The following is a 26771-nucleotide window of genomic DNA, read 5'->3' as shown; positions in this document are numbered from 1 at the left end:
CGTCACTCCAATGTGACTCGTGGCTTCTGTGGCAGGTGTGTGAAGATGGATAACCAGCGTCAGCAGACAAATCCCGGATGATCTCCAGCTTCGCAAATGTAAACATACAGCAAGTTGAAAGAGAAGAGCAGAGTTGGGAGAAAGAAAAAAATATTTTAAAATCGCAAAAAGGTTGTAGGATTTATAGGGATACACTAAATAGGGATGCCAGGGACCGGTATGTGGACAAAATCTGCACTATTAATGGTTTGGATGCACTTGAAATTCCCAACAAATAGTGGAGTACCGACGGAGACTTGTTGCCGCAGGTTTGCATTACAGATATCTTCGGCTACCTTGTTTGTTTTGTGAGCGCTTACACTTCAGAATAGTTCAGAAGCTACAAGTCAAGTCTCATGTACAGTTCACAAATGGATGGGTTCAGGAGTTGCAAATCATAGAAACAGAACAGCGGCAAAACAGTATACAGTAATCCAGTAAGCTGTGCTCTAACGTTACCTAGCTGCTAGTTTAGTAACCGTTAGTGCAAACAACCATTCACACATGGACTTTTAACAATGTGTTTCAAAAGTGTAGTTAGTAGCTGTCCACCCTCCCGTTTTTCCGGGGTTCTCACATATTTGAGCTGTTTTCCCGCTGTCTTCCCGTTTTAGTATTTTCCTGTAAAATATCCCGTTAGCCCCTCCATCAGACCTGTCAAGTCTCTGTGTTGTTGTCCTGTCGCTACTCCTTGTCCTTCCAGCGAAACAGATGTTTTCAAAGCATCGTTTTGATTACTTGAAAGCAACCTTAGCGTGATGTTGGGCTTTTTAAGATAGCGTGGTTGTTGTGAGAGCACGATTTCATGCCAATCTGTTACTAAAGTCACGTTATAATAATAATAATAATAATAATAATAATAATTCCTTACATTTATATAGTGCTTTTCTAGACACTCAAAGCGCTCTACATAGTCAGGGTGTATCTCCTCATCCACCACCAGTGTGCAGCATCCACCTGGATGATGCGACGGCAGCCATATTGCGGCAGAACGCCCACCACACACCAGCTTACTGATGGAGAGGAGACAGAGTGATGAAGCCAATCAGCAGATATGGGGATTGTTAGGGGGCCATGATGGTCAGAGGCCAATGGGCGAATTTAGCCAGGATGCCGAGGTCACACCTCTACTCTTTTAGAAAGACATCCTGGGATTTTTAATGACCACAGAGAGTCAGGACCTCGGTTTAATGTCTCATCCGAAGGACGGTGCTTGTTGACAGTATAGTGTCCCCATCACTACACTGGGGCGCTAGGACCCACACAGACCACAGGGTGAGCACCCCCTGCTGGCCTCACTAGCACCTCTTCCAGCAGCACCTAGTGTTCCCAGGAGGTCTCCCATCCAGGTACTGACCAGATCAGCCCTGCTCAGCTTCAGTGGGCAACCGGTCTAGGGCTCCAGGGTGATATGGCTGATATGACGTTAGACCTAGCTTCACAAATCGCTTAACGTTAGTTAATGCAGCAGTTTTATAGTACAAATTTTTGCTGTCAGCAGAGGGATAGCAACAAAAAGATGAATGTTGAAATTTTCCGTATTTTGGATGAGTAAACCAAGAAATTTTCCTTATTTTCAATGTTGACTTAAGCTATATAAATTAATATTCAGATGTTATGGTCTCCGTAGTCGCGCCTCCAAGCAGGAAAGCGGTGTAAAGTTAATCCATTCTCATTTTATTTTCCCCATGGCGATTATGTGTTGCGCTATTACACCCCACAATACAGCAACGGTTGAAAATGGTTAAATTTTTAATTCATCAAATTAAGACACACGGATGGGAGGGAGTATGTCTAAACACTGCGCAGTAGTCCGAGTGGCAGTAAAGGAGGCAGTCAACGTGGTGGCCACGCCAAGTAATAACGTCACGGCGCCCAAGCCCTATACTTTATATTTTAGGCAGTTGGGCTGCACGATAAATCACACGCGATATTTAATTTATCTTGTCAGTAAAGCCAGTTGTGTAATCAGCGGTAAATCTCCATCACCTGCAGCTTTCACAAGGAGCAGCATTAGTGTTCGACTTGAAGTAGCTGCACAGAATGATCACTGTAGGACATCAAAGTACCGCGAGAGAGAGAGCAATAAGAGAGCATACGGATCCAATGCATTCGGATCGCTCGCGGGGTACTTTGATGTCATACATTGATCATTCTCATATGTCATACGGTGATTGAGATTTACAGCTGATTACACAACCAGCTTTACTGACGAGATGCGCATTAAATATCACACAAAGGGAATGTTTCTGTCACCCACTAACAAAATATTTAAGACCAATTACCTGAGATCTTCACACTAGAGGCTGAGATTGATTGTAAACAAAATCACGGGATTGGGGTTGGGACGGGAAAATTTTTTGGTGGGACCTGGAATCATAATAACACTTTCATCCCCAACTTTCTACACAAATATAGCCTACCTTTTAAAAAATAAAGTATAAACTGTAGGTTTATATTTTAATTTTGAACTCAAAAAAATTAAATATGAGCTGATGATATAATAAATATGAGCTTTAAATATAAAAATTAAATAAAAATTAAATATCATCAAAAAAAAAAAAAAAAAAACCATGGAGGTGACAGCAGCATGTAGCAAGAAGGCGTATGATCATTTAAAATAATTTTATGATAATTATGACAAGGTCGGTGAGAATGGGAGAAAAAGCATTAAAGCAACATGGGGAAATGCTGTCCCCTCAATGCTAATGTAAACCCTGGTTGGATAAGGATTCAAAATTGGATATGAAGATGAAATCTGACGCATAGCTTCATTGTTGAAACTGATAAAATAATTGCTGTCTGTGATTCTATATGGGCTGTGGCAATAATTTTGAAAAATAATAACTCGCAGCAATGTATGGAAAAAAAGAACTATGAACTAGTTCATTTTTGGAACTTCGTGAACTTAATTTTATAGTTTGAACTATGAACTGAACTAGTTCATTTTAAAATTTGTGAATTGAACTTTGAACTAGTTCATGTAGAAAGTGAACTTTCCCAACACTGCTTAACCCCTATAGAAAGTCTATGGGGTATTGTGAAGAGGAAGATGTGATATGCCAGACCCAAGAACGCAGAAGAGCTGAAGGCCACTATCAGAGTAACCAGGTCTCTCATAACACCTGAGCAGTGCCACAGACTGATCAACTCCATGCCACGCCGCATTGCTGCAGTCATTCAGGCAAAAGAGACACAACTAAATATTGAGTGCTGTACATGCTCATACTCTTCATTTTCGTACTTCTTAGTTGGCCAAGATTTCTAAAAATCCTTTCTTTGTATTGCTCTTAAGTTATATTCTAATTTTCTGACATACTTACTTTGGGATTTTCATTAGTTGTCAGCTATAATCATCAAAATTAAAAGAAATAAAAATTTGAAATATATCAGTCTGTGTGTAATCAATGGATATAATATACAAGTTTCACTTTGTGAATGGAATTAGTGAAATAAATCAACTTTTTGATGATATTCTAATTACATGACCAGCACCTGTATGCTCAATGCTTTACTTAACAGGCTATGATGGTTTGTGATTAGGATTGCACTCAAAGTTAGATACTAAGTGGTGTGTGTTTATCAGTATCAAATAAAAGTAGACTGAGAGAGTTCAAGAAGCCGAATAGTTTACAGTGAACCCATTCAACCATTCTTCCTGGAGACTTAGTATACAAGGCATTTCCTTGAACTTACATCCTGGCTTTATCTTCAGTGCTCTTCTATTACCCAACATCTTCTGAATGCTCTGCTGTTTTCCTCTTCAGTGAGTAATTAATGGTAACATTCACAGCCAGACTGCACCGTGCACATTTTCTGATCTGATGAGTCTTGGTCCTCAACACATTTAAAGGTGAATTTTGGTGATAATGGTAAACTTCAGTGATCGGAAATATATATTTTTTAGCAGTATTACTATAATTAGCAAAGCTATTTGTTTGATTAACCTGTTAACCTGACAACCCATTATGGGACTCACAGCTGAAAGTGCTCTACCTAACTTATAATTGTAACAGTTTAACTACTTCAGTGTGTTACAAACATAATTGTGGTGTCTTTACAAAGAAGACCCTTTGGGCTTTACTTTTTATAAACCAGATTTGATAATGCTCAAAAATATAAAAAGTTATAGACACTGACATTTTTTTTACCACTCTTAAATATTTATTATTTGATATAAAAATACATGAAAGGAGTCCTGGTGTTACCTACAAAAGTAAAGCCACATGTCTCATGAGTTTCTATTTCAAATCTGAATAAGATATCATGAAAAATGAGACTCCTTCAAATATTTTTATGAGACTATGTCTACACCCCCACCCCCCAAATATAAGAAAATATATTTCCCAATAGTATTGAAGGCTTCTACAAACTATTTAGTCAGTAAACATACCACTGCATAGTCTTTTTTTTTCAATTATAAAACACTAGACAGAAACTTAGCGTCAGAGCGCATCATGAGCCCTCTCAAGAGGGAGCACCAAAATTCAAATATAATATCTTTTGCATATCTTTAATTCATTCTTTTTTCCGGTGGATCGCCTCAGTCTGTTTGTGACACTGTACGCTGCAAAACCATGCCGTGTTTTTACTACCAAGACGCAGTTTCCCACCGTGAGTTATTCCATAACGGACTCAAACAATTCTGTCGCTGAAGAAATGAAACGTAAACAAAGGAATTATGATCCATATTACAACGTTATTGCTTCTTTGGACTAAACGTGCTTCATGAGATGTCGTTCAGTGGACCCTTAACTTTCTAACTAAACCGGGATTTACAGCTGTGGATGTGTTTATGACTCGTTATTACGACGGATCTGGTATGTACAGTGTTTATAATGTTCATGTTTGTATGTGTACTGCTTACACAAATGTAGCAAATACAGTCTTTATAAGCTTTCCATTGAAATACAGCGATCTGTCGTCGATGCTTGAGGCTTTGATCTTTATAATGATACATAGTTTGTCAAGATTAAATTTGTCCTGTTTCATTTAATCTATTCATAAACACGTGCGAGTTAAGAGGCGTTCAGGATGCCCGCGTTCTGGTGCGGGCTAACAGGGTAAAAGTATATCAAGCATTTAATTTTCTTCATTCAAAGGAAAATTTGTTGTTCCTCATTGTTGTGCCAGTTTTCAGACCATTTCTGACTATAATCCTGTCTTCTTCTTTCTCAATGACTTTTTATACTCAGTAAGTTAATTGAAAGTAGTTAGACTGTCCTACATCTATAGGACAAAACAAATCATATAGTAGCACAGCACACAGTGGAACTAAACCCTGGTGCTACATGACAACAACAGAGAACTGCTGCACAGCCGCTCATTGCTTTCTGGATTTGGTACTGTCATGTGTACACTTCTCATCTTTGGAAGGGTCACTTCCATCCGACTTCTTTTTAGGAATCAAATGAATGACATTGTGGTCTGACCGGCCAAGAGGGGGACTGCATTCAGATCTATAAGCCCCTGGCACATTCCCATAGCACTTATCCAGGGTGTTACTGTATCTGGTTGGGCATGTGACGTATTGCTCCAGGTCTAAGAGATGATTGATGTCACAGTGGTTGAAATCACCCAACAAGAAAACAGGACCACCAGGATACTGCTCCAGAACATCATAGTAAACACCAGCGATGTCTCTGGCGGCTTGACTCATATTAGTTCCTGGAGGGATATACACATGGATGAAGGTAAGTGGTGGCGCATCCTCAGGGTGGTCATGTGGTCTAATGGACACGACCATTAACTCATAATCAGGAGTTATCATGATGTTTTCCACCTCCACATCAGTCGCCCAGGCCTTATTCACAAGCACCATCAATCCCCCTCCTCTACGTTTCTGAGTTAGCCGTGCATCACGATCAACCCGGTAAGACCTATATCCCTCGAAGCTAATGCTGGGCGAGTTCTCGTTCAACCATGTCTCTGTGAAGAACATCAGATCGGAATTAATGTTTTCCACATCTTCCATCATTTCTCGGAGCTCCTCTATTTTGTTCGGAAGAGAACGCACATTAGACATCATTATTTTAGGAAGGCGGAACTGAAATTTCTTTACTTTTGTTTTAGACTTGTGTGGTGGTTTCCTCTGAAAAGCAGGTTTCCTCTCCTGATTAAGACTCCTGTCTATAGTTGAAGTAGCCTCCTTCTTCCGTCTTTTGTTCTTGTTGTCACCCGATTTGTGTTGTCCTGTGGAGCAATTCTTAGTTACTCCTATGTCTTTTGTGCATAGGAGAATAAACTCCTGTGTCTTCGTGTCCTGCTTTTGGCTCTGTGTATACTCCATACAGATGGTGCCTCGTGTGTATATTTGAGATCCAAGCATCTCCTGAGCCAAATCAATGTGACACTCCATTTCAGGGATTTGATTGAGCATCTCTCTGAAAGATAAATTTAGAGGTGATGGAATCTAGCAGTGAGTCGAAAAATACAAGATCTACAGTATTATTAATATTATAATAAGCAGTATTACTCTTGACCACTTACATTAAAGGTTCAGAGAAACACCTATGTACTTACTGCAATTCATTCAATGGCTTTTTTAATTTCTTCACAGTCTCAATGATTTCTTTAGCTTTTGTCTTCAGATATGTGCTAGCTTCAGTCTGATGTTTGTTTTTAATCAGTTCTTCACAGTTATCAATCAGATCAGGAAATGTTAATATCAGCCCAAAGATTCCTCCTGCGGCCTGCAAAGATGTAAAAATTATACATATACATAAATTCCCCAGAATTCCCAAGCCAACATTAAGAAACCATGTGGGGGGAAATATAACGTGTAGAACCACCTTTAGCAACAATTATTTGAAGGAAATTTTCTTTAAGAGTTTATCAGTCTCTCACATCATTTTGTGGCCTACTCTTCTTTACAACATTTCTTCAGTTAATTAATGTTTCAGCGCATTCAACTGTGCACAAAAATGTTTGTGCACAAGTCTAAAGATTTCTTTGTAGCATCAACGGGGTTAAGGCTTAGTTTTAGACTTGGCTGTTAGATTATATCATGCTCTCTGCCAGATATCTCTGTAAGTTTACCCCTCTGTAATTATCCCTCCCTTCTTATTCTTCTTCTGTCTCACTCACTCCTCCCTTCTGTGTTCTCTCTCTCTTCCTCAATGTATACACACATATGCACACATGTATATTTCCTCATGAGTTCAGATATTCAGAGGAGGACGGGTACTGAACAAGTACTGCACAATCACTCCAAGTGCTCACTCCAACTCACTCCATCACTCAGCCAAGTGCTCCTAATATGTCCAGAACTTCCTGGCCATACTTCCTTTCTATATAACATACAGATGTAATCTACATCCTGTGGGCACTAGAGGCAGCAGGAAGGACAACCCTTTGTTTGCTAGACATTCCTGTATGATGTAGTGTACAATTCTTATTGGATAAACTACTGCATCACCCCTTGCAATGCAACTATATAATTTGTGGCACGTCCTGATTTTGCTGAGTTAGATGTGTTCCTAGGTCAACATATTTTGTTGACCCCGGAACAACATTTTACTCCAAAAATGTATTCTTGACCACATCCCTGGACCTTAACCTTAACCATGAGTTATCCCTAAAACCAGAGGAAATGATAGATGAATGACACTGATGTACAAGCACCAAACACTGATTTTAAGCGTAAACTATAAACTTCTGATTGGTAAATCACAATGTTGTTCCAGGGACAACAAAGATGTTGTCCCAGGAACATGTCTCACTTGGTAAAATCAGGTTCTGCATAATGTGTGGATGTAATAATAAACCTTGAAGTTGAAGTTTGTGAACAGACAAAATGGCTCCATGTTCATAATTCTTTCCATGAGCTCATGCAAGAACTGAGAACAATTGGACGGCATCCAAGGATAAAGAGCTGACAAAAATATTATCTTAACATTGGCAATTCCACCACCTTTTCTTTTCTTCAATCATTCAGATGTTGATTTGCTGGTGTGCTTGGGATCGTTGTCCTGTGGCATGAACAATTTCAACCCACCTTAATCTGCTGGACAGACAGCCTCACATTTGTCTCTAGATTATTCCTGTATAAAGTGGAGTTCCTCGTAGTCTCAATGACTGCAAGTTTCTCAGGTCCTGTGTCTGCAGAACAAGCCCAAATCATCACCTCTAAACCACCTCTGGGCTGAATTTGTTGGGACAGCTACTCCTAGGAAGATTGGCGACTGTCTTTAAGTTGGTGAGGACTTCGCAATTGTTATTTAGACCCTGATGACGAAAAACATACTGTACTGTATATACATACAGTCAGGTCCATAAATATTGGGACATCGACACAATTCTAATCGTTTTGGCTCTATACACCACCACAATGGATTTGAAATGAAACGAACAAGATGTGCTTTAACTGCAGACTTTCAGCTTTAATTTGAGGGCATTTACATCCAAATCAGGTGAACGGTGTAGGAATTACAACAGTTTGTAGAGCTGTAATCGGGCCTTAAAAGTTAGGCCCGACAGGACCCGAGCCCGACAGGTTTCGGCCCGAGCCCGACAAGTACATTTTGATTGACAATTTTTTTAAAGCCCGAACCCGTTTACAGCCCGACATTATTCAAATGTGAGCACGCACACAGCTCTTTTGCCTTTTGCCAACAATGAGCAATTTATTCATGTTTTAACATAATTTACTCATAACTAACGTATACTAGACCACTTGGAAGTTGGAATAAAGAAATAAAATAAGTCCTGTGTCACATCGTAACATCTCAGCATTCTAGACATAGGCTCATTTAACCTATAAATAGACCAACGCACCAATAAAAACAAGTTATTTAAAAAATTTTAATTAAGATAAATTTTAAATTAAGATGGGTATTTGGCAATAACGAAATTAAGATAAAGGCTCCGCCGGATTTGCTTTATTTAATAAAAGAATAATGCCAACATTAGCGTAAACACTCTGTCAACATTATGCATTTAAGACTCAATGAATATTTAGTTATCATTTGAAAAACCTTTACTCAAAGAGATTAGGGCTAGGTCTACATGTTTTTGTGGAGGAAAATGATTGAATCCACTGTAAGTTAGATGTCTTCAGCGCGTTCCTGCGCTCACTGATGGTGCGTCATTATTCACTTATTATTCTCATTACAGATATGGTCAAAACTTTTCCACTTCTCGCTCACGAGTTTGCTTTAGTTGCTGGTGCCTGCTGGTGCAACCAAAACGTAATCACCAGAGGCAAGCCTCTATTACACCTGCTCAGCATTCATTTTCGCATCTTTCTCGCGCTAATCGAAACACATCACATGACCGCTCGTTTACCTCACAAACCGGAGCGCAAGCCCGAGCCCGGCCCGAGCCCGGCCCGAGCCCGCCTAATATGATAGAAATTAAGCCCGAACCCGACCGAACCCGTCGGGTCCCGACGGGTCCCGTCGGGTTCGGGCAAAGATCTTCAGCTCTAAAAGTTTGTATATGTACATCCCACTTTTTAAGGGACCAAAAGTAATGGGACAGATTAACAATCATAAATCAAACTTTCATTTTTTAATACTTGGTTGCAAATCCTTTGCAGTCAATTACAGCCTGAAGTCTGGAGATCAATTAGACATCAGCGTACGCTGGGTTTCATCCCTGGTGATGCTCTGTCAGGCCTCTACTGCAACTGTCTTCAGTTCCTGCTTGTTCTTGGGGCATTTTCCCTTCAGTTTTGTCTTCAGCAAGTGAAATGCATGCTCTATCGGATTTAGGTCAGGTGATTGACTTGGCCATTGCATAACATTCCACTTCTTTCCCTTAAAAATCTCTTTGGTTGCTTTTCAAACACCAAACTACCCGGAAGACCATGGAAAACAACTGTGGTGGATGATCGAAGAATTCTTTCCCTGGTGAAGAAACCCTTCACAACAGTTTGCCAGATCAAGAACACTCTCCAAGAGGTAGGTGTATGTGTGTGTCAAAGTCAACAATCAAGAGAAGACTTCACCATGTGAATACAGAGGGTTCACCACAAGATGTAAACCATTGGTGAGTCTCTAAAACAGGAAGGCCAGATTAGAGTTTGCCAAACAACATCTAAATAAGCCTTCACAGTTCTGGAACAACATCCTATGGACAGATGAGACAAAGATCAACTTGTACCAGAGTGATGGAAAGAGAAGAGTATGGAGAAGGAAAGGAACTGCTCATGATCACCTCATCAGTGAGCATGGTGGTGGTAGTGTCATGGCGTGGGCATGTATGGCTGCCAATGGAACTGGTTATCTTGTATTTATTGATGATGTGGCTGCTGACAAAAGCATTAGGATGAATTCTGAAGTGTTTCGGGCAATATTATCTGCTCATATTCAGCCAAATGCTTCAGAAATCATTGGTCAGCGCTTCACAGTGCAGATGGACAATGACCCGAAGCATACTGCGAAAGCAACCAAAGAGATTTTTAAGGGAAAGAAGTGGAATGTTATGCAATGGCCAAGTCAATCACCTGACCTAAATCCGATTGAGCATGCATTTCACTTGCTGAAGACAAAACTGAAGGGAAAATGCCCCAAGAACAAGCAGGAACTGAAGACAGTTGCAGTAGAGGCCTGACAGAGCATCACCAGGGATGAAACCCAGCGTACACTGATGTCTAATTGATCTCCAGACTTCAGGCTGTAATTGACTGCAAAGGATTTGCAACCAAGTATTAAAAAATGAAAGTTTGATTTATGATTGTTAATCTGTCCCATTACTTTTGGTCCCTTAAAAAGTGGGATGTACATATACAAACTGTTGTAATTCCTACACCGTTCACCTGATTTGGATGTAAATACCCTCAAATTAAAGCTGAATGTCTGCAGTTAAAGCACATCTTGTTAGTTTCATTTCAAATCCATTGTGGTGGTGTATAGAGCCAAAAAGATTAGAATTGTGTCGATGTCCCAATATTTATGGACCTGACTGTATATGTGTATGTGTGGATTATATCTATGAAAAAATACCTGGCCTGTTCCCTTTAACACCGCTTTCAGTGAAACATCAGCCATTTCTTTAGTAACTTTCACAAGAAGTGGAGCATAATATTTTTGTCCTTTTGTTGCTGCTGTTTTCAGAAAGATGGCAGAATATCCAAGGTATGCTATGAAAGAACCGATCGTGCGGAAGAATGCAAAGTCTATATAAAACCCTAGATATGTGTGATTTCTATACAGGCCATCACTTCTCAAGAGGTGTCTTAGGCGACTGAGGGGCAGATCTCTACCACTGCGTTTGGCCAAGGCTCTCAGGATCCTCGCTGTGATTTCACACTGCACGTCATCGGAGGATGACACCTCAAACCCTTCACTCTCACACTCCTTCTGGAGTTTCTCCTTGAGCCTTTCGATATTCTTCTGAATCTGCCAGATTTTGTCAGCAGTTTTCTCTGCATTTTTCATTGTTTCACTAGATTTCCATTTCTCCACAAGCGTAAGTATAAGACTAGTTGCAGTACCCGCTCCGACTGTGATTCCAGCTGCCAGTGCCAGTGAGGGTAAAGCCAGGCCTCCAGTCAGAATTGTTGCAATGCCTGTCCCAACAAGAGCGGCAGACCCAAGCACAGTAGCTGTGTTTCCCACCAACTGGCCTGCAGTCATCGCCTCCCTCATGTCCTCCAGCTCGGTGGCCAAAGCCTTGAGATGATCTGCACATCGCTCCTGCTGATCAATCCAACGGAAGAGCTCTTCACACAGTTCGTCTGCCACACCCATGGTACAAGAGGAAAACGGAGGAACTGCAATTAGAAAAAAAAAACTATGTTATTTTGTTTCTGAAAAATACAATTCTGGAAATGTTGGGACGTTTTTTAAATCGTAAAACAAAAGTGCTGTAAAAACAGCAGTGAGGGCATACGTTTCAAAATATGTGATTTAATCGTTTTAACAAAATAAATGTAAATATAAAATGAGTCTGATGGTGAAACAATGGAAAAGCCTCCATCACAAGAAAGACTTGAGCAGGACATTTCTCATTGTGAGTTTTTACTCTATTTTAAACACTCAGCAGAACATAAATACATCAATCACACACTGTAGTCGTGGGGAAGTCGTGGCCTAATGGTTAGAGAGTCAGACTCCCAATCGAAGGGTTGTGGGTTCTAGTCTCGGGCCGGACGGAATTGTGGGTGGGGGGAGTGCATGATCAGCTCTCTCTCCACCTTCAATACCACGACTTAGGTGCCCTTGAGCAAGGCATCGAACCCCCAACTGCTCCCCGGGCGCCGCAGCATAAATGATGAACACTGCTCCAGGTGTGTGCTCACAGTGTGTGTTCACTGCTCTGTGTGTGTGCATTTCGGATGGGTTAAATGCAGAGCACAAATTCTGAGTATGGGTCACCATACTTGGCTGAATGTCACCTCACTTCACTTCCTGTAGTTTTAAGAAAATTATTATTTGGCAATTAGTAAGTTAAAATTAAAATAAATTTAAAAAATAGCTTTTACAACACCGAAAACAGCATTGTCTTGATTTTATGTCGATAACACAAAACAACTAAAGTGTTTGAGAGTCAAAGTAGAAATGGCAAATTTGTAACATGCTGAAGACCCATTTTTGCAGTTCAGAATTTAAAAGAGTTAAAAAAAAATCAATTAATCACAAGATTTTTATTTATTTTTTATCAGATATTTCTTTTGAGTCATGACCCAGAGCTTTCATTCCCTGCTGTCTTATTGTTTTTGGAGTTTGAAGTTGCAGGTCTGAAGAAATAGCCTACATTTCTGTAAAAGTTAAACTAAGTTAAGATCACATCCCTAATTCACCTAAAACATAACACAAAACATGCATTCAGAATAAACCATGACTTTCTAAGCTTTATTCTGGAAAACATCCCATGAATCAGAAATGTTTGTTTTAATAAAAGTCAAATAAGAAATAAATGTAAATGTAAAAGAGTCAGACCTGAGGAAAACTGTGATCCAAACAGCAAACTGAGTTTTCTGAAGGATGTTATATTAGAGATGTGTCTTGTGTTCTTGAATTCTCTTGCTGGACTCTTGCATGGGATTGATTTATTTAAGTGTACTCCTGTTACGCAACACACATGTCAGCCAATCAGAAAGGATCTGAGTGCTACAGAGAGATATCTGTGCCGGGGCCTGCTCTCCTTCCAGAAAACCACATGACTTTCAGGACAAGGCTACAACGGAGGGGTGGGAAACAAATGATTTCCATAATCTTTGTATATGACCTACCGTATGAATGTGCTTGCATAACCTGTCTTATTTTAATGTGAAAAGGCTATATATTATTGTCATTTGGGCATGTTTTACACACACGAAAACTAAGCACTGTGATTCTAACTCAGGGAATTTGGAGGAGTATCATTCAACCTGAAGCTGTTTTTAAACCAGAAAGTTTGGGATTATTATCAAGAATGTTTTCTGCTGAGATTATAAGAACATTCCACAAATACTAATGAAAATATGCAGCGAGTTCATGAACATAGTTTTAAAAGTGTTTGATTCTGACTCTTGCTTAAACTAGAAAACACACACACACACACACACACACACACACTATAACACAAACACACACACACACACACACACACACACAGAGACTCACAAACACACACACACACACACACACACACACACACACACACACACACACACAAACAACTTTTTAAGCATATTCTATGATTGCTGAATGTTTTCCCCCAACATTATGAGGACATTCTAGTAACAAAGTATGAATAATATTTATGTGCTAACCATTTGAGATCATTGTTGAAAAAAGAAAACATTAAACTAAAGTGTCCTATTACAGTTTTCTCGACTGCTTAAACACTATAACCAAGCTTTGGAACTAAAATTTCAGGACCATAACACCATTTATTAAAAAGCACACCCATTTCCCTAAACTATAAACTCTATTCCCCTTTTTGACACGTGAACGGTCACTGCAAAGCTCCCTTCACTTCTCATTGCCTACACCATGTAGAAAGATTTATTGTCATGTAGAAAGAACTAGCATTCAATACTGTTTCCTCAAGTCAGCAAAGCTTGAGCTCAATTAGCACACAGTTGCCCACGTGTAAACACTAGGAGTCAACATTTCTCACACACCAATCAGAACCTTCAATAGATAAAAGAGCCCCAGTCAGATCATACAGTTCTGGATCAATGGATCCAGAGATAAGTTATGGAAAAGGTCGAGGACACCAGAGAGGACGAGGAAGAGGAGGAGGAAGAGAGGATGAGCGGCAAGGAGACGAACACAAGTAACACAACTTATTACTGTTTTTTTGTAGTTGATCTTGAACTGATTGAATTGATGGCAAACGTCATGAGAATGTTCCCTGTTGTGATCATTTCTAAATTAGAATCCATACAATATGTACACATAACAACGTTGTCTGATAAAAAGAGACAACACTGACATATTTAATCATGGTAATGGTTTTCCTAAAAAGTAGCTATGCATAGTGCAATCGATTACAATAAGACAACACTTGCGGGCAGTTTCCTGGACATTAAATACAAAATGAATATCCAGTATTTCAAAATAAGACCAATCTGTGAAGTTGCCAGTATAAAGAAAACATATGACTAATTGCTACACTGTAATGCATATTTAAACTTTAATTATGTGTTCAAAAGCTACAACAGCAAATGCATGCAAAACATATAGCTATATAGTAGATCTATCCAGGTCTCTTCTCTGCAGCAAGGATTGTCTCAAAAGAAACACACACACACAAACACACACACACAAAACTGAAGCTCAAAAACCCAAGGGTCAAGAGCCCAAATAAAGCAAGCAACAAATGTTATTTTCAAACAAAAATCATCAACATCTGTTCATTCTTAATAAAAACTCCATCATAGAAATAAAGGCAAACAAGTTAGTAATGCGTGAAGCTGCAATGCAAAACATTCACTTCCTGATAAACTGGCACAAAATATCACCAAGAAAAGCCACTGTATACAATGATTTTCATATAAAATCAATGACTTGCTTCTTCTGAGCGCCGCATGCACCCGAAGCGCGTGCTAAAGCCTGTCAAACAGCCCCTGATTATTGAACTAAGTTATATTTTGTGCTAATACTGTCAGATCACACAAGGTTTACATGCAGACTCACCTTCAACACCACCAGGTCCGGGTTTGACTGACAGCTGAATTCACGAGAACATGGTGTGTTTTATTTTGTTTCAGTGCTCGACTCGTCCTGGACACTCTGCTCTGTGCTAAAGTTCTGCGGATCTGCTCCACAGTCGGTGAAAATACACACATTGACTGTACTGCAAACCTATTAACTCCATAGTCGGTGGAAATACATACAATGACTTTACTGCAAACCTATTAACTCCGTAGTCGGTGGAAATCCGGGGTCAGTTGGTTATGTCTAAAATGAAAGTAAACAGCTGAGAAAAACACACATGCCTGTATAGCAGATGCAGTTCTTAAAGCGACAGTACGCCTATTAAATATGTAATATATTTCATTTATCATTACTTACTCACTGTTACATTGTCCCAAACCTGTGTTAATTTCTTTCTTGTGCTGAACACAAAATAAGATATTTTTAAGAATATGGGTAACCAAACAGTTGCTGGTCCACACTGAATTTGAAAGTAGCAGAAAATACTCTGGAAGTCACTGTGGACCAGCAACTGTTCCTCAAAATAGCATTTATGTTCTGTAGGAGAAAGAAACTCATTCAGGTTTAAAACCACTTCTGAATGAGTAAATGTTGGTATAAATATAAAACACTATGACCAGGGGCATTGCACAAGATCCCGGGCCCTATGCATAGGTAGGTGCTTCCGCTAGTCCCACTCCAAAGTTGGTGTATATGGCAAGCTCAATATCCCAACCAGTGCACTTTTCCAGTAGGGAGGAAGATTACAATGGGTTCCTGCTAAAATGTTCACTTGCTCTCGAGCAGCACGCACACCAGTACGCTACAGAAAGATCAAAGATCTCTTTTATAATACAGCAATTTTCTGGACCAGCACTGAAATGGGTCGAAGCACTATGGTTCCAAGAATCCACAATCACCTCCTCCTTACAGAATTTCATTGGCCATTTCATGGAAATTTTTGGACGTCCAGTGGGGGATTCTTCGGTCAGCGATCAGCTTTTAAATGTGCAACAGGGAAAAAGGACCATCTCGGGGTATTCCCTTGAGTTTCACACTTTGGCAGCAGCAAGTGGATGTAATGAAAAGGCCCTACTTACTGTATATTGACATGGACTAAATCCCAGACTCTGACTCCAGCTCGCCATATATGATGACAATCTGGGATTGGAAAAATTCATGCAGCAAGCTTTTCGGGTACACCTATGGTCACAGTCCTGCTAATGAGAAGCATACCCAGTGCATAATGTTCCTCGCCAAAACATAGCTGATAAAACGCCTGGGCCACCCCCAGAAGAGATGCAAGTAGATTCCAAAAAATGTTATCTCCTGAGGAACGAAATCGTCGTAGAGAGCAAAGATTGTGCCTGTTCTGCGGGAAAGGAGACCATTTCATATGCACCTGTCCATCTCGTCCTCCACGGTTAGTGGTGAGTTCGGTCCTTCCTCAATCCTCTGTTTCAACACCACAAACCATCTCTGTGAATTTGAAGTTTGATGTGAGGTCTCAATGTCGAGGCTCCTGCCATTGTTGACACTGGATCAGCTGGAAATTTCATTTCAGGGAAATTCGTTAAAACATCGGCTCCAAAGGACTAAAACTTCAACACACTATTCCATTTACGCAGTCACAGGAGAAGGAATCAATAAGGGGTACGTAACAACTCTTTTGATTGCACCAATTACTCTCAGTGTTTAACCTGAACGCCAAGAATTATTCACTCCACTCATACTTACCAATAGCCGTGAAGAACTGATACTGGGCCGCCCTTGGCTGATTCAGCACCAGCCCTTTATAGATTGGACCACAGGAAAAATACTTAAATGGGGTTGTAACTGTCAAAAAGCCCAATTAAGTCATCCCATGCCCTATGTTGATAACCAGCCTGTTGCTATGCCAGTAAATTCCATGTCCATTGAAAGTCCCAAGGAAAACCAGTCTGTCAATGTTCCATCTTGTTATGCCTCCTTTGCAGATGTTTTCAACCCCTTAGCAGCCTCCAAGCTTACGCAACATCGTCCATGGGATTGTGCTATCAATCTGGTTCCAGGAGAGACCATTCCTAAGGGGCCATTTACTCCCTATCCATCCCTGAACAGAGGGCAATGAAAGAATATGTGGAAGAAGCCCTAAGACAAGGGCCATCCACATCCCCAGCAGCGGCTAGTTTCTTCTTTGTTACAAAGAAGGATGGAGAGTTGAGACCATGCATCTCCTACAGAGCCTTAATTAAAATACAAGTAAAGTTCAGCTGTCCTCTTCCACTTATCCCATCTTCCCTCGAACAGCTCTGGGATGCCCGTATCTTCACCAAACTGGACTTAGGGAGCACATATAACCTGGTCAGGATTAGAGAGGGGGATGAGTGGAAAATGGCTTTTATCACCCCTGCTGGACACTAGGAATACTTGGTGATGCCGTACTGTCTTCCAGTACTTCATGGATGAAGTCCTCCGTGAGTACCTGAACCATTTTGCTGTCGTTTATATAGATGACATGCTCATTTACTCACCAAATGAAAAGGACCACCAGTGTCATGTTGCCCAAGTACTCCAACGTCTCAGAGAATACTCTCTCTTTGTTAAAGCTGAGAAGTGTCTTTCACCAAGAATTCATTGAGTAGATTCTTCCTAGGGTACACAATCTACAAGGAAGGGGTGAAGATGGATAATAGCAAGACTCGAGCCATTACATCGGCTTGACACCCAAGACCATCAAGGAGTTACAACGGTTTTGGGGTTTCGCTAACTTCTACCGCAGATTTATTAACCAATACAGTATGATTACTGCACCCCTTACCTCTCTCTTAAAAGGGAAACCTTCAACAAAAAAAAATATTTGATAACATTTCTGTGACCTCTTCAACAAAGGCTGGAGAGTGTTTTGGAGGCCTGTAAATAATAATAAACAGAATGCGTGGAGCACCTTTCAGCACAATCCCTAGTTATTCAAAAGAGAAGTACTGTCCAAATGACACTTGTGTCACGGTAGGAAATCCAGTGTTTCCTCCGTGTCATGTTTTGTGATTGTTTTTGTACTTACGTTGTCTCAGTGTGCTAGTTTAGTTGATTGTCATCACCTGGGTGTTGATTGTCTCGCTCCAGCTGATCTTCATCACACCTCAGCTACTTATACTCACCTCGCTCTCTCTCTGTTGTCAGATCCTCTCTCATGTCTTCGTGTCCTAGTTGGATTACCGTCTTCCGTGTTCGTGTGCTGGAGTGGATTAAGTGTTGTCGTCCTCGTGTCAGTGTTCCGGTCTGTTCCTGGTTTCAACCATTGACCACCTTCACCTGCACCGCCGACTTCACCACCCAGCTCTTCTCACGCCACCGTAGACCTTCCTTGCCATTGCCAACTTCCTGGACTCTCTTTCTCAATAAACTACATCTGATCGCCTGCAATTGCTTCCTCCTCTTTTATCTGTCGTTACAGAAGGATCTGACCATCATGGAAGCAGCAGGCGACCGCTCCCCATCTCATCTGGAAGAATTTCTGCAACGAGCTGTGGGTCGTATGGATCGCCAAGACAAGGCGATAGATGAGATGGGTCGAGCCTTCCAAGCAATGATGACGAAGGTGTCCGAGCTCGCTCTCCAGACGCAACACCAACAACAACCGTCACCCGCTGCGCCTCCCACGCCACCCACACCGCCGATCGTCTCCGGGGGGATTTCCCAGCCCGAACCACGCCTCCCCATCCCGGAGAAATATGCGGGTGAGCCAGAGTTCTGTCGATCATTTCTGTCTCATTGTTCTCTGCACTTCGCCATGCAGCCCCGCACGTTCTACACCGAGGAAATGAAGGTGGCATTCGTCTTATCACTACTTACGGGAAGGGCTGCCCTCTGGGGGACGGCGGTGTGGGAAAACCAAGACAGCTGCTGTGCCTCGTTCCACGCCCTTTCGGAAGAGATGAGACGGGTCTTCGACCGCTCCGTCGCCGGGAGGGAAGCGGCTCGCCTTCTCACGGACCTACGTCAGGGGGAAAGGTCCGTTTCCGATTACTCGATTGAGTTCCGCACCCTGGCGGCGGAGTGTAAGTGGAACGAAGAGGCGCAGTGGGATCACTTCCTGCATGGGTTGGCTGACCGCATCCAACAGGAGATCCGCGCCGTCGAGCTCCCCACTTCTCTCAATAGTCTGATTGACCTCACCATCAGAGTTGACAATCGACTCGATCAAGCCGCCAGACGGAGGGGGAGAACAGTTCTCGCGAACAGACCGGAGGCTCAGTATCAACGCTCAGATGTTGCGGTCAGCCCACCGGGAGATCTTGAACCCATGCAGGTGGGGCGAGCTCGGCTCTCCCGGGAGGAGAGGATCAGGCGGAGATCCCTGGGACTATGTTTATACTGCGGCAGTCAAGAACATCACATCCAGCGTTGTCCGGTAAAAGACCAAGCCCGATAGTAAAAAGGAGGCTACTATCGGGTGGGATCTCTGCCAGGAAGACCTCATCTACATCGACACTCCTTCCGGTGAGTCTACGGTGGTCCACCCACGCACTCGAGCATCACGCCTTGTTGGATTCTGGGGCAGAGGGTAATTTCATGGACTTCAAGTTCGCTTGTAAGCTTAACATTCCTCTCACCTCCCTCAAACACCCCATTGCACCCTTTGCTCTCAACGGACACAGACTACCAGTCATCACTCAGACCACCTTACCTGTTTCCCTCACCACATCTGGCAACCATACTGAGGAGATATCATTTTACATCACGGACTCACCTCAATCCCCCATCGTTCTCGGTCACACCTGGCTTCAGAAACACAACCCCAGGATCAATTGGCGCCTTGGATCTGTGGTTAGCTGGAGCGAGGAATGTCATTTGTCTTGTCTTTTGTCTGCTGGTGTTAATGTTTCTGAGTCTGTGTTTCAGGGGGAAGCAGTGGATTTGGCTAGCGTGCCCGCGGAGTACCACGACCTGAAGGAGGTGTTCAGTAAGTCTCGTGCTGATTCTCTTCCTCCTCATCGTCCCTATGACTGTGCGATAGAGTTATTGCCAGGTACTTCTCCGCCTAAGGGCAAGTTATATTCTTTGTCTATTCCAGAGACGGCGGCCATGGAGAAATATATATCCAGTTCTCTAGCAACGGGGTTTATCCGCCCTTCTTCTTCTCCAGCGGGGGCGGGGTTCTTTTTTGTGGGAAAGAAGGACGGATCCTTGCGACCTTGCATTGACTACCGAGGGCTGAACAACATAACGGTAAAGAATACCTATCCTTTACCGCTTATGTCTTCAGCTTTTGAGAGGTTGCAGGGAGCGTCCGTTTTCACTAAATTGGACTTACGTAATGCTTATCATTTGGTCCGCATCAGGGAGGGGGATGAGTGGAAGACTGCCTTTAACACCCCTAGAGGCCATTTTGAGTACTGCGTTATGCCGTTCGGGCTAACCAACTCGCCGGCAGTCTTTCAAGCACTCGTTAATGACGTGTTGCGAGACATGGTCGATCTGTTCATATATGTTTACCTGGATGACATATTGATTTTTTCTTCGTCTCTCCAGGAACACGTGCAACACGTACGACGAGTGCTTCTGCGGTTGCTAGAGAATGGATTGTTTGTCAAGGCGGAGAAATGCGTTTTTCATGCACAGTCTGTTTCTTTCCTAGGACACATCATTTCGACTGAGGGTGTTCGCATGGATCCTGAGAAGGTTAAGGCTGTGGTAAATTGGCCATCCCCAGAGTCTCGCAAGGCCCTGCAGAGATTTCTGGGGTTCGCCAATTTTTACCGGCGTTTCATTCGCAATTTCAGCCAACTAGCCGCTCCTCTGACCGCCTTGACCTCCCCTAGTTTGACGTTCAGGTGGTCAGACGCAGCTGAGGCTGCGTTTGCCAAACTGAAAAGCTGCTTTGTTTCAGCTCCCATTCTCTTCACCCCTGATCGCTCACGTCAATTCATAGTGGAGGTCGACGCGTCAGAGGTGGGGGTAGGAGCAGTGTTATCCCAACGCGCATCCTCAGACGGAAAGGTGCATCCGTGCGCGTATTATTCTCACCGTTTATCTCCTGCAGAAGTTAATTATGACATTGGCAATCGAGAGTTGTTGGCAGTCAAACTTGCACTGGAAGAATGGCGTCACTGGCTTGAGGGGTCGGGTGTCCCTTTCATTGTATGGACGGACCATAAGAATCTCGAATACATTAGAACCGCCAAAAGACTTAACTCCAGGCAGGCTCGGTGGGCATTGTTTTTCGGTCGTTTCGATTTTACACTTTCTTACCGGCCGGGTTCCAAAAACATCAAACCCGATGCTTTATCCCGTCTTTTTGAGCGTTCCGATCGTACTGCTACTCCCGAGCCCATTTTACCGGGGACCATCATTATCTCCGCGCTCAGATGGGAGGTCGAATCGAAGGTGTTGACCGCCTTAGAAGGGGTAACGCCCCCGGCTCGTTGCCCACCGAACCGATTGTTTGTGCCGGAGGGGTTACGGTCAGACGTTCTCCAGTGGGGTCATTGTTCCAGTGTTGCTTGTCACCCAGGGGTTAGTAGAACTAGATTTCTAGTCAAGCAACGATTTTGGTGGCCTGGTATGGCTCGTGACGTCCACGATTTCGTCTTGGCTTGTTCAGTTTGCGCTATTGGTAAGACTTCCAATCGACCTCCAGATGGGTTACTCTTACCGCTGTCTGTCCCTTCAAGACCCTGGTCCCACATTTCGCTAGATTTTATCACCGCCCTCTAGAGGCAATACGGTGATTTTAACCGTAGTGGACCGGTTCTCGAAGGCGACTCATTTTATTCCCTTGCCCAAATTACCTTCAGCCAAGGAAACAGCGGTAGCTGTCATTGACCACGTCTTCCGCATACATGGCCTCCCGACAGACGTGGTTTCTGACAGGGGTCCCCAATTTGTGTCCAAATTTTGGCGAGAATTTTGTAAATTGTTAGGAGCGACTGTTAGTCTTTCTTCCGGGTTCCATCCCCAGAGCAATGGTCAAACCGAACGAGCCAATCAGGATGTCGAGAGGGTTTTGCGATGTTTGGTTTCCAATAATCCTTCGTCCTGGTGTCAGCAACTCTCAGTTGTGGAGTACGCACACAATTCTTTGCCAGTGTCATCTACGGGCATGTCTCCATTTAAGTGTAGTTTAGGGTACCAACCACCTAATTTTGTCAGTACGGAATCCGAGGTTTCGGTCCCCTCCGCACACGCACTAGTCCAGAGGTGTCACCGCACCTGGACCAGAGCTCGCAGAGCTCTGCTCCAGGCTAGGTCGCGCACCAAGGCTAAGGCCGATCGCCACCGGTCGAAGCCTCCCCGTTACGTCGTCGGTCAAAGAGTGTGGCTTTCTACCCAGAATATTCCTATGCGTTCCGTTTCTAACAAACTTGCTCCCAAATTTATTGGCCCGTTTTCTATTACCAAGATTATTAATCCGGTAACCGTGCGTCTTAGCCTTCCTCCGGCGTACAGGAGGATTCATCCCGTGTTCCACGTGTCCAAAATTAAATCGGTGATTTCTTCCCGTCTTAATCCGCCTGCTCCGGTTCCCCCCCCCGCCTCGTCTCGTTAATGGGGAGACCACCTATTCGGTTAATCGTATTCTGGACTCTAGACGGAGGGGACGCGGTTTTCAGTACTTGGTGGATTGGGAAGGTTACGGTCCGGAGGAGAGAAGCTGGGTTCCTGCTCGGGACATATTGGATCACCACCTTATAGATGATTACAATCTACAGGTAAAGCAGGCTGGGAACGTCAGGTGACGTCCTAGGGGAGAGGGTACTGTCACGGTAGGAAATCCAGTGTTTCCTCCGTGTCATGTTTTGTGATTGTTTTTGTACTTACGTTGTCTCCATGTGCTAGTTTAGTTGATTGTCATCACCTGGGTGTTGATTGTCTCGCTCCAGCTGATCTTCATCACACCTCAGCTACTTATACTCACCTCGCTCTCTCTCTGTTGTCAGATCCTCTCTCATGTCTTCGTGTCCTAGTTGGATTACCGTCTTCCGTGTTCGTGTGCTGGAGTGGATTAAGTGTTGTCGTCCTCGTGTCAGTGTTCCGGTCTGTTCCTGGTTTCAACCATTGACCACCTTCACCTGCACCGCCGACTTCACCACCCAGCTCTTCTCACGCCACCGTAGACCTTCCTTGCCATTGCCAACTTCCTGGACTCTCTTTCTCAATAAACTACATCTGATCGCCTGCAATTGCTTCCTCCTCTTTTATCTGTCGTTACAACTTGCTTGTATTGATAGACATCTTTAAATAGAGCAGCTACACCTCCACCTCTCCTAAAAGTCCTGCAGACACTCATGAAATTAAAGTAAGGAGGGGCTGCTTCATTGAGGACTGTTGCAATGCAGCTGTCTTCAAGCCATGTTTCGTTTAGAAACTTAAAATCCAGATTGTTTGTGGTTATAAAGTCATTGATTAGAAATGATTTATTTTTTACTGAGCGAATGTTTAAAGATACTAACTTGATGGCAGTGCTTTGTGTCTTTAAATCAATCCTAGTTTGATGGATAATAGTCCGCAGATTAGATGAGTTTGCCCTTCAGCTTGAGAAGGCCTTAGGTTTTCTAGCACATGATAAAACTGAAATAGAGAAAGCTACAGGCACACTGGGTTCCTGCTTGTTCTATAAACATTTGTGAATGTTGCTGCTATTATAGCAGGTATCTGACACAAGCCACATATGCACCGCAGGTTAGACACGATCATACAGCCTGGATGGCTCGAGACACGGTGGAGGACCCCACTCGAGCCCCACCATCTCGGCGACCCAGGAAAGCAAAGCTGTCATCTCTTGATCTGACTCAGGCTTTGCCACCATCCCAGAGGGTGGCAGCGCGGACAAATCTTCATCAGAGAGCTCTCCCTCCGATGCTGAGATCAACATCTGGTTGGGGGTAATCCTCAAACCACCCACGCTACTGCCGAAGTGGTTCTCATCTGTCGGCTGCCAGAATCAGCCCCAGATCATGGCAGCGGCAATGGGATTCTGCCCCCTGAAGGTAGCAGAGCCTGGTTTGCATTTCTGATATAGTCATCTTCCCGCAGTGAGAACATGACTCATTTACAAAGGCCACCTCCGCATGCTCGACATCACCCATTGCCAGGTAATGACCACACCCAGAAACGCACGGGTCCTTATAAGGATGATCTGTCATCTTTACAAAGACGCAACTGTGAAGCTCCTTTAGAGAAATAAGCTCTTTAGGAAACGCTCTTTTAGTGCTGAGGTGGCTTGGCCACTTGCAACATGACAGGGGTAGTGCAGCCTGAAGTGTGCAATCCACTCGACACAGGAACGACTGCCACTGAAGCGCCGTCTCACCAACACACAAAGATTCTTAGAGCATGCTGAACTGGTAGTTAAGAGTAGGCACAGTTGAACAGAACGATACTAACGCTTGGCTCAGAAGCGAAAAGCTGGTATGCATTGCACCTGCTGCCCTCTTATACTCACTCTGTGATCAGCAGCAGCTGGATGCAATAATTGCATGCCAATGTGCATTGGCTTGTTTAGTTTACACTCGAAGTAGATTGGTCTATCGAAGCGATATCCCATTCTCGACGGTCACCGACGTGGGGTCGAGAGTGACCAACTGAAAGGAAACCTGGGCTGCTTCAGTCTTTGAGCACTGAATTTAATACATGAGTTTCACAATTGGAGTTAAATTTCTGAAATAAATTAACTTTTCCGCAACATTCTAATTTATTGAGCTGTACCTGTGTGTGTGTGTGTGTGTGTGTGTTTGTATACACACATACACACACACACACAGTATACAATCAATACTATAAACTAAATATTTAGACTTCAATATTTAAACCTCCAGTAATTTAAACTTTTCTGTGACGTTTTGAGATTATATAAAATTACTTGTACTGTGATATAAGACATGATTTTTGTTGAGTCACTCACTATCTTGTAAAGAATAATAATAATACTATTAATAATAATTTAACATTATTATTACATGATTTATATATTCTTATATAGTATTGTTATTATTATTATTATTATTATTATATTTTGCTATTTAATGCATTTTTTTTTTAAATTGTGACATAAGTGTCTACTATCTTTTGAGCTCACTATTTATAAGGCAAACACAATGATGAAGACCTAACAGTGCTGGGAATCTCACCGCTCTGTTCCTCCTGTTTCTCTTTGACTTCAGAATCCTGCAATCCACTGTATTCTCTGTCAACTGTTGAGCAAAACTCTTGGGTTTTCTTCAACGTCTCACATCTGAGATATTCATCATTTATTTCTTGTTCTTTAAGTAACTTATTTATTCTTTTAAAAATCTCAGAGCAGCAATTTTTTAATCATTGTTATGCTGAACATGTCCTCCTCCACATTCTGCAGTTAATTGTTGAATGAATTCATTAGCTTTCACAGATGCTCCTCTTTGTGATGCTTTGTCAGTTGTGAGCACTATTGTGCGTTTAATTGCGTGATCATTGAATTCTTTCAGCACTTGTTTCACTCTTCTCAAGTCCTTCTTAGTGAAGTCTTTATACTGCAGTGCTAGTATGAAGACATGAGGTCCTGGATCAGAGAGAAACACACACTCTCTCACTGTGTGTGTGATCTGCTGATCTGAGACATTCCTCTGGAGAAGCTGAGGACTGTTGATGATGATCAGGTGTCTGTCCTTCAGTCTTCCTCCGACTCTCTCTACAACATCTGGAGGAGATTCACTGTCAAACGCTGCTCGTCCTAAGATCAAGTTCCCCACCAGACTATTTTCAGACACACTCTTCCCAAGAAGAACAATCCTCAGAACACTCACTGAAACACATGTAACATGTTATGATCACAGAACATCACAGAAATAAAAATAAAATAGAATGCACCAGTAAGAGGCAAATTTGAGGTTGAGTTTAAGTCAAGTTTTGAAGGTTAATAAACTGTTCACAGTTTCCACACATTCTTCATCACTTCACATATCTGTTCATCTGTTTAAAGACTTACTATCAAGAGGAGGTGGGCTTTTGCTCTTTTTTCTCCTGCGAGGAGGATTGTGGGAAACAATCACTGTATGAAACAGAAGTCTTACATTTATATTTGACTCTCATCAAATCATCAATTCTCTTGAAAGAATGGATTGAAGAATAATTTTAATCTCTGATTTGACTGTGATTTTCACCTCTGGTTTCTGTGCTGGACATGTTGATATTCGTCTCTTTCTTCAGTCTTCAGCTGATCTTGTTCTCTGACTCCTGACGTCTCTCTTCATCGTCCTGTAAGAGATTGTAGTAATTTTCAGACATGTTCATTCATACAGACTATGTGAAGCTCCTTCACTCTTCTGTCTGTAGTTTGTTCAGTTTTCTGTTTAACTGCAGCAGATTGAGCTGGGAATCTATAGATCATGAAGATCGTCCTGCAAAACTGCTGTGAGTCACAGGTTTGATTCACACTGAACACACTCTCATATATGACAGAAATAAGACACTCTCTGAATTAAATGAATAAGGAGTAATTGATGACTGGCCATTGAATTATTAGAAAAATAATGCACACTCGAGGTGTTTATGTAGTCCCTCTAGAACAATCCTCTGACCACTCACTGAAACAACACACACACAAATAGATTAAATTTCGGTTATGGTGCTTAAAAATTCAGCATAGGAAGTGGGTGTCAAATCCTGCTCCTGGAGGGTGCCTGGGAATTTTCTAGTGCATCT

General features: G+C 42.4%; 2 protein-coding genes across 2 annotated transcripts; both read right to left on the bottom strand.

Annotated features, from left to right (window-relative positions):
- Positions 1–5362: 5362 nt before the first annotated feature.
- LOC113078832 (uncharacterized) lies at positions 5363–12995 on the bottom strand. The gene is made up of 4 exons (XM_026251147.1): positions 12924–12995; positions 10986–11755; positions 6562–6731; positions 5363–6422 (listed from the first exon to the last, which is right to left on the bottom strand). The coding sequence occupies exons 2-4, from the start codon at positions 11730–11732 to the stop codon at positions 5363–5365; spliced, it is 1977 nt and encodes a 658-aa protein (XP_026106932.1). The 5' UTR covers positions 11733–11755; positions 12924–12995.
- A 12232-nt stretch (positions 12996–25227) lies between these two features.
- LOC113078840 (GTPase IMAP family member 5-like) lies at positions 25228–26390 on the bottom strand. The gene is made up of 3 exons (XM_026251154.1): positions 26231–26390; positions 26056–26118; positions 25228–25872 (listed from the first exon to the last, which is right to left on the bottom strand). The coding sequence occupies exons 1-3, from the start codon at positions 26250–26252 to the stop codon at positions 25403–25405; spliced, it is 555 nt and encodes a 184-aa protein (XP_026106939.1). The 5' UTR covers positions 26253–26390; the 3' UTR covers positions 25228–25402.
- Between the last annotated feature and the right edge of the window lie 381 nt (positions 26391–26771).

Source organism: Carassius auratus, unplaced genomic scaffold (genome assembly GCF_003368295.1).
Source record: "Carassius auratus strain Wakin unplaced genomic scaffold, ASM336829v1 scaf_tig00026729, whole genome shotgun sequence".
Taxonomy (NCBI): Eukaryota; Metazoa; Chordata; class Actinopteri; order Cypriniformes; family Cyprinidae; genus Carassius; species Carassius auratus.
This window is presented reverse-complemented; position numbering and strand designations above follow the sequence as displayed.